The 8,515-nt window shown below is 42.0% G+C and overlaps 3 protein-coding genes across 3 annotated transcripts; 2 read left to right on the top strand and 1 right to left on the bottom strand.

Annotated features, from left to right (window-relative positions):
• Nucleotides 1-338: 338 nt before the first annotated feature.
• Nucleotides 339-1,946, top strand: EAH_00050700 (hypothetical protein, conserved; the record flags this gene model as incomplete). The annotated part of the gene is made up of 1 exon (XM_013394246.1): nt 339-1,946. One exon carries the CDS (start codon nt 339-341, stop codon nt 1,944-1,946), a length of 1,608 nt encoding a protein of 535 aa, XP_013249700.1.
• Nucleotides 1,947-4,637: 2,691 nt separating this feature from the next.
• EAH_00050690 (hypothetical protein) lies at nt 4,638-6,429 on the top strand (the record flags this gene model as incomplete). Its single annotated transcript, XM_013394245.1, has 2 exons — nt 4,638-5,460; nt 6,389-6,429. 2 exons carry the CDS (start codon nt 4,638-4,640, stop codon nt 6,427-6,429), a joined length of 864 nt encoding a protein of 287 aa, XP_013249699.1.
• Nucleotides 6,430-7,235: 806 nt separating this feature from the next.
• Nucleotides 7,236-8,110, bottom strand: EAH_00050680 (hypothetical protein, conserved; the record flags this gene model as incomplete). The annotated part of the gene is made up of 2 exons (XM_013394244.1): nt 7,236-7,345; nt 8,005-8,110. Coding segments are annotated over 2 exons (216 nt in total), but the record flags the coding sequence as incomplete, so codon positions are not given.
• Between the last annotated feature and the right edge of the window lie 405 nt (nt 8,111-8,515).

Below are 8,515 nucleotides of genomic sequence, written 5' to 3'. Positions count from 1 at the left end.
ATTAAAAATATACAAACAATAAATAAAGAATTTCTTTCAGGTGTATATACACCACAAACTTCTGTCTTTCTGTTTGTTTGTTTATTAATTTGTTGTTTGTTTATTGCATTTATTTATTTATTTATTTATTTATTTACTTCGTTTGTTTGTTTGCTTTGTTTGTTTATACTGCCGTCTGAGTGTCTGGTCTCTGCTTCTTTGTTTATTTATCTTCTTTCTTTTATTGCTTTATATTTATTTGTTTTAGTTATTTGTTAATACTCTAAATATATTTATTGTTTGTTTACTATCTTTTTCTTCTCTTAAACCAAATAACAATATAATAACGCTGCCTCTCTATGTTAGAGCAGCAGCAGCACGCGCGACGGTTGCTGCTCCGTGCTGCTGCTGCTGCAGCAGCAGCACCAGCAGCAGCAGCAGCAGCAGCAACAGCAGCAGCAACTCCAGGAGCAGCGCCTGCAACAACAGCAGCAGCAACACCAGCAGCAGCAACACCAGCAGCAGCAGCAGCAGCACCAGCAGGCAACCGGGTGCTGCGCTGCTGCGTCTGCGGCCCACCATCAGCAGCAGCAGATTTAGCTGCTTACGAATGTGTTGCAGCTTTTAACAATATTCAGTTAAATGATTTGCTGCTGTCTTTAGACACCTTCCCTGCTGCTGCTGCTGGTGCTGCAGCGACTCCAGCAGCAGCAGCAGGCGTCTCTGCCAGCGGCACTGCTGCAGCAGCAGCTGCAGCAACAGCAGCAGCAGCACCGGCGTTGGGAGCAGCAGCAACAGCAGCAGCAAACGTAAAGTGGTTAGTAAGAAGCAGCATATATCTCACGCATATCTTTTGCCCCTCTTTGCTGCTGGCGGAGAGACAGCTGCTGCCGAAGCTGCTGCTAAAAACCCTCTTTGATAAGGCTGCAGCAATGGCTCCTGCTGCTGCTGCACATACAGTTGTCTTAGAAGGTATTGATAGGCTGCCCGTCTCGCTGCAGCAGGATTTGTATTTGCTGCTGCTGCAGCGGGGTCTCAGCTGGCTGCTGCTCTGCAGCAGCATTCATAACCTCGCTTGCTGCTTCCGCAGCAGCAGCACCTGCATCAGATTCCCTAGACCTACGCATGCACAACTAGGGGCTTATCTACACAAGAAAGCAATTGCTGCTGCTGCTGCTGCTGATGGTGCTGGTGCTGATGGTGCTGCTGCTGCGTCACCGGCAGGAGCACCAGCAACGACAACAGCAGCAACAACAGCAGCAGCAGCTGCTGCTGCAGGAACGACGGAATCAACAACAACAGCAGCAGCAGCAGCAGCAACAGAAGCAACAGCAGCAGCAGCAGCAGCAACAGAAGCAACAGCAGCAACAGCAGCAGCAGCAGCAGCAGCAGGTGTGCCTGATGTTAGTTATTTTGTGGGGTTATCACGCGCAGCAGCAGGAGAGCCGTTGGCTGCTCTTCAGGTGTACAGACGCGCAGCAGCAGCAAACTTCCCCCCTATTCATCAGTTGTTTCCTGATGCACTTCCGCAGCAGCAGCAGCAGCAGCAGCAGCAACAGCAGCAGCAGCAGCAAGAGAGCGAACAGCAAGGGGAAGCGCCAGACGGGGAAGAAGAACAGCAGCAGCAGCAACAGCAACAGCAGCAGCAGGACGAGGAGCAGCAGCAACGGGAGCAGCAAGGTGATGAGCAGCAGCAGCAACAGCAGCAGCAGCAACAGCAGCAGCAGCAGGAGAGTGACGACGGGGCAGCAGCAGCAGATGAAGAGGAGGAGGCACCCGCCCGTGCTGCTGCTGTCTCCTCAGTGGAATCCAGCAGCAGCAACAGCACCAGCAGCAGCAGCAACAGCAGCAGCAGCAACAGCAGCAGCGTGTATTCTTGTGTCTCCTTTCCTGCTGCTGCTGCTGCTGCATCCTTTAGGAAGCTCTATCGCCGCTTGCTGCGCAGCACCATTGACTTTAGGGGGTGATTACTGTCTCTCTTTTATTTATTTTTTATTTTATTTTTGTCTCTTCTTGCTGCTGCTTATCTTTGTTTTATTATGTTATCTCTGCTTTGTTATTCTGTCTCTCTTTGCTTATTATTTTATCTTTTTTGTTGTTTTGTCTCTCTTTGTTGCTGCTTCTCTTCTTTATCTTTGCTCGTTTTATTTGTTTTTCTGTTGTTTCTTTTGCTGTCTCCTTTGTCTCTTTACCTGTCTCTCTTTTGCTGTCTCCTTTCTGTCTCTGTTATTATCCCTGTTAATGGTGTGCTGCTGCTCCTGCGTCTGCTGCTGCTGCTGCTGCTGCTGCTGCTTTGCTGCAGGATGCATGCGCTGAGGCCTCTTTGGCTGGAGTGTCTCTCGAAGGAGCATCTTGGGTTAGCAGATCAGGTTGATTTGCTGCTGCTGGTATGTGCAGCAGCAACCACTGCAGCAGCACAGCTGTACATACACCTGAAACATTTGCTGCTTCTCCTGCTGCTGCTGCTCCTGCAGCACCCGCTGATGCTGCTGCTGCAGTTTTTGCTGCTGCATCAGCATCAGCTGCATCAGCAGCAGCACCTGCAGCAGCAGCACCTGCAGCAGCAGCACCTGCAGCAGCAGCACCTGCAGCAACAGCAGCAGCAGCAGCAGCAGCAGCAGCAGCATTTGGGTGAGATTTGTGTGTATTTGTTCAGAAGATTAGAGACAGTTTGTGCAGCGGGCGAAGAGAAGGAGACAAATTTAAAGCCGACGTTACTCAGCTTCTCGCTGCTAAAGTCAGGCCTCTCTCTGCTGTCTCCTTTTGTCTTTCTGCTGTCTCCTTTTGTCTCTCTGCTGTCTCCTTTTGTCTCTCTTTTAATCTCTTTTTTTGTCTCTCTTTTAATCTCCTTTTGTCTCTCTTTTTGTCTGCTTTTTTGTCTCTCTTTTGATCTCTTTTAGTCCTTCTTTGTCTCCGTTTTGCTTCGTTTGTTTATTCTTTTGTCTCCTTGTGTGTGTGGGGTGTACGTACAGTCGGCGGAGCTGCGTAGGGTATTTTTTGCTGCTGGTCTCATCCCTTCTTTGGATTTGTTAGCGGAGGAGTTGCTGCAATTGCATGCAAAAGCATCTTTAAACAGCAGCAGCAGCAGCTGCAGCAGCATCTGCAGCAGCAGCAGCAGCAGCAGCAGCAGTCAGCTGCAACAGGCTGCATAGACAGACAGCCTTAGATTGGTTGCGCTGCAAACAGATTTTGTTTTAGCGATTTAAGAAAGAAAATAAATTCTTTTTCGTTGGCTTTTTAATGATACGGCGACCACCGAGATCTACACTCTTTCCCTACACGACGCTCTTCCGATCTTTTTATGGTTTATGGTTTAGGGTTTAGGGTTTAGGGTTTAAGGTATTTTAATGATACGGCGACCACCGAGATCTACACTCTTTCCCTACACGACGCTCTTCCGATCTGGTTTAGGGTTTAGGGTTTAGGGTTTAGGGTTTAGGGTTTAGGGTTTAGGGTTTAGGGTTTAGGAAGAAGAGAGACGAATAGAGGTTTGAAGAGACACAAGAAAGGAGACAGCAACAAACTAAAAAAGATATAAACAGACAAACAAACAAACAAAGAAAAAGAGAGACAGAGATAAAGAGAGAATAAGATATAAAACAAATAACACAAAGGAGACAGGCGGAGACAGAGACAAAAAGAGAGAAGAGAGACAGATTTTTATATTATTAAATTAATTATTATTTTATTTATTATTTTCTTCATTAATAATAAACAGCCTCAGGTAAGGAAGATCTGCATGCAGCAGCTGCATGCAGCAGCTGCAGCAGCAGACGCCCTCTATAAAAAGATATATTTATATTTTCTGTAAATAGATATATTATTATTTTCTATTAAATTAATAATATTATATTCTATAAAAAAGATGTTATTATATTCTATTAAGAAGATATTATAATAATCTTTTAGGAGTATATTTTTATATTGTATTAAAGATATATTCTGTTAGAAATATATTAATATATTGTATTAAAGATATATTCTGTTAGACATATATTATTATATTGTATTAAAGATATATTCTGTTAGAAATATATTATTATATTGTATTAAAGATATATCGTTATATTCTGTTAAACAGATATTAAAACAGATATTATTATATTCTAATAAACAGATGTTATTATATAATATTAAAGATTTATTTTGTTCTATTATATTATATTTAAAAATAATATGTTAAAAACCTACTGGGGCTGCATGCAGCCCCGCGGGTCTCAGCGCGAGTATGAGGTGTATAGGCAGTAGAAAGAAGAATAAAATAAATAAAAGTAAATTAAAATAAATTAAAATAAGTTAAAGTAAATTAAAGAGATATTTTCTTTGTTTTTTTCTTCTGTTGTTTTAACCTTTCGTATTGTATTGGGGTGTATAGGCAGCTTAACTAGAGTAAAGACAGCAGCATCTGTTTATATTCTTTATTTCTTTTAATTTAGTCTATTCTATTTTTATTATTTTTAGTTTTAATTTAATAATATAATAGCACCTCATACTCGAACTAATTGAGAGAAAATACTAAAAAAGCCCCAAACCATAACTAAATTCATGTATGCATGCATGCATGCATGCATGCATGCATGCATAGTAGGTGGTGAAGAGGTGGGGTTGCTGCTCTGCATGCGCTGCCCTTTAACGTGCTGAGCTTCCCAGGGGCCCTCATGAGCGGCCTTAAGGCTAAGTCTGCTGCTGCAGCAGCAGCTGCAGCAGCAGCAACAGCAGCAGCAGCAGCAGCACCTGCAGCAGCAGCAACACCTGCTGCAGGAGCAGAATCTGCTGCAGTAGCAGAACCTTGTGCAGCAGCTTCTAAAGAAGAAGCTCTTGGGGCCCCTGGGGCCCCTGTTTGTACGTTTGCTGCTTTATTAACTAATTCTTTATTTTCAAGAGACGTAACAGCGAGAGACATTCAGTCTTTTTGGGTGCTGCTGAGCAAACAAAGAAGAAAAGAAAAGCCCCAAGCTGCATGCAGCAGCTTCTTAGGTGGAGGAGGCATTCAAGCCCCGAAGACTTCGGAAGCAGCAGAAGACATCAGCAGCAGCAGCGCTGCTGCTGCAGCAGCAGCAGCTGCTGCTGCTGCTAAAGCAACCACAACATCTAATGCAGCAGGCTCTAAGGGTTCAGGGGGGACAGAGAAGAAGAAGAAAAAGGCTGAAAAGGAGACAAAAGAAAGCAAATTAAACGCAAGAAAAGCAATACAGAGCAGCACAAGAGCTACACTCAGCAGCAGCTACTCGCAGCAAAACCCAAACGCATGCAGCAGCAACACAGACACCTCCAACCCCCCTACCCCTACCCCGACCCCTACCCCCAGCAGCAGCAGCAGCAGCAGCGATGAGCCTCTTGCTGCGCTGCAGTCTATCTTGGGGGTGGCAGCAAACACTCGAGGGCTGCATGCTACATTAGAAATATCTCTCCTGCTGCTTGCTTTCTGCAGGCAGCAGTTTATCAAACCTACTGTTGCTGCATGTCTTCTTAACTTCACTGGTAGGCTGTTGTACTGGCTCCGCATGCAAAGCCCCAAAGCTGCCCGCTGCATGCACACAGGAGACTGCTACTGCAGCAGCAGCAGCAGCAGCAGCAGCAGCAGCAGCAGCAGCAGCAGCAGCAGCAACGCCATCTGCACCACCAACAGCAACAACGCCAACTCCAGCTCCAGCAGCAGCAGCTGCAACAGCAACTGCAACAGCAGCAGCAGCTGTTGCTGCAGCAGCAGCTGCTGCTGCAACAGAAACTGCTGCTGCTGCTGCTGCAGCTGCAGCAACAGCGGCTGCAGCAGATGCACTGGGAGCCCCAGAGGACGCCCTGTGTCTCCTTTAGCTTCTTCTTTGTGCATCTACGAAGTGCGAGGAGACAGCATAAATATATTATTACTATTCTTTGTTTGTTTTTGTCTCTGATGCCTCTCTACTTATTTATTTATTTATTTATTTATTTGTTTATTTTTATCTTCATTTTCATCGTCTCTCTGTCTCTCTTTTTGCTGTCTCTTCTTCTGTCTTCATATTTACCTCCTTTTTGTTTCTTTTTATCTTCTTCTTTATCTTTATCTTTATCTTCATCTTTATGCTTATCTTTATGTCTATCTTTATGTTTATCCTTATCTTTATGTTTATGTTTATCTTTATGTTTATCTTTATGTTTATGTTTATGTTTATGTTTATGTTTATGTTTATCTTTATCTCTGTCTCTGTCTTCTTTTTGTCTCTGTCTTTCTCGCTGCTGTTCTTTCTTGTGTTAATCTCTTTAAAGATATATATATATATATATATATACAATATGCATATAAACAAATAAACAAATAAAAATGTATATAATATATAATATATAATATATATAATATATATGTAGACGGGCACTGTGTTTGTCTCTGTTTGTTTATAAAATTTATTTTTTATTTTTGTTTGTTTTTCAGCGCGCTGCATTTGTCAGTCGCACAATAAAAAAGGAAATTGAAGGTCTGCTGCAGCAGCTGCAGGGTGTCTCTCCGCTGTCTCCTCACAGCAGCAACAGCAGCAGCAGCAGCAGCAGCAGCAGCAGCAGCTTGGTTAGCGTCAGCTTACGGGGCTCTGTCTCTGCTGCAGAGAGACATCTTTTGTCTGCTTTCTTTGACTGCACATTTGTTAGTGCTGCTGCATTCTACGCAGCAATTCAAAATACCCCTTTAACCCCAACTCCCCCTGCTGCTGCTGCTGCTGCTGCTGCTGCTGCTGCAACAGTACCTGCAGCAGCGACAACTATTGCTGCTGCTGCTGCTGCTGCAGCAGCAGCAACAGGAACTGCACCAGTGACAACTAGTGCTGCTGCTGCTGCAGCAGCAGCAGCAACGCATGCAGAACAGAAAACAAACATCGAAGCCTAAAAGCATTTAGGTCTATATCCCTCTGGGGCTTCCTCTGCATGCATGCGCGCATGCATGCATGCATGCATTTGTTTGTTTCTCTAAACTGCGTGTATTGGGGCTTTGTCTGCATGCATGCATGCAGTCTGCATGCTTGGGGCTTTCCGTCTGCACACACTCTGCATGCATTTATGCGTGCACTCTGCAAGCGTTTTGCATGCATGCATGCACTCTGCATGCATTAATAGCACGCACTCTGCATGCACTCTACATGCATGCATGATGCATGCATGCACTCTACATGCATGCATTATGCATGCATGCATGATGCATGCATTATGCATGCATGCACTCTACATGCATGCATGATGCATGCATGCACTCTACATGCATTAATAGCGCATGCATGCATGCATATTGTTTACAAGTTGAGTCTGAGTTTAGAGTATGCTTCCAAGTCGTACAGCTCGCATTGTACAGGTTTTTTGTTAAATTTACGCTGAGGTAATATGCGCAAAGCTCTGTTTGCTTCTGAACACAAATAAATAAATAAATAAATTAAGATACAGACTTAAATATATATTTATAATGTATATTTATATTTATTTATTTATTTAGATACATATTGTTTATATATGTATGCGTGCGGATGTGGATGTGTTAGTGTATATACAGAGAAAGATGCAAATGCATATATATATAAATATATATATAAATATAAGTATATATATGTATATATATATATATATCTACATATAGACATATATATATATATATATTTATACATTATATATATACACTGCAAGAGAGACAAGTGAAGATGCGTCTCTCTGTATAAATAAAAAAATAAATGCAGAAAAAAAACAAACTACTTTTGAACCCTAAACCCTAAACCCTAAACGGCAAACGAAACCCTAAACCCTAAACCCTAAACCCTAAACCCTAAACCCTAAACCCTAAACCCTCAACCCTAAACCCTAAACCCTAAACCCTAAACCCTAAACCCTAAAACCTAAACCCTAAACCCTAAACCCTAAACCCTAAACCCTAAACCCTAAACCCTAAACCCTAAACCATAACACCAAACCCCTAGCCCCTAAACCCTAACACCAAACCCCTAGCCCCTAGCCCCTAAACCCTTAACCCTAAACCCTAAACCCTAAACCCTAAACCCTAAACCCTAAGCATACCTTCTGGCAGTGTGAATAGCGCGAAGACTCGGACTTCTTGAGTTGCTTCAACGATGTGAATCCTCACTTCTTTAACTTTACCGTACTTCTTGCACTGATCCAATATCTAAGCAACGCAATATAATATAATATACATTATAATTATTATAATTATATTTATATTATTATTATTTTCTTGTTATTATTATTTATTTGTTTATTTAGTTGGTTGTTTGTTCACATAAAGCTAGCAAATTAACAAATAAATATCATAGACATCTTTATATACATCTATATATATATATATATATATTTATATATATTTATATATTTATATATTTATATATTTATAGATATGTACAGCTTAATCTATATATATGTAGGTGTAACTGCACATTGGTGGCTGTATATAAAATATATATTTATAAAATATATATTATATTATATTGGGTATGAATATGAATGCATGCATCTTATGCATATAAATAAATATAAATAAATATATATATTTAATATATATATATATTTAATA

The sequence above is a fragment of the Eimeria acervulina genome, genomic scaffold, assembly GCF_000499425.1.
Source record: "Eimeria acervulina Houghton genomic scaffold, Eah_scaff855, whole genome shotgun sequence".
Lineage (NCBI taxonomy): Eukaryota > Apicomplexa > Conoidasida > Eucoccidiorida > Eimeriidae > Eimeria > Eimeria acervulina.
Note: the sequence above shows the minus strand (reverse complement) of the source record. Positions and strands in the feature narration are given on the sequence as shown.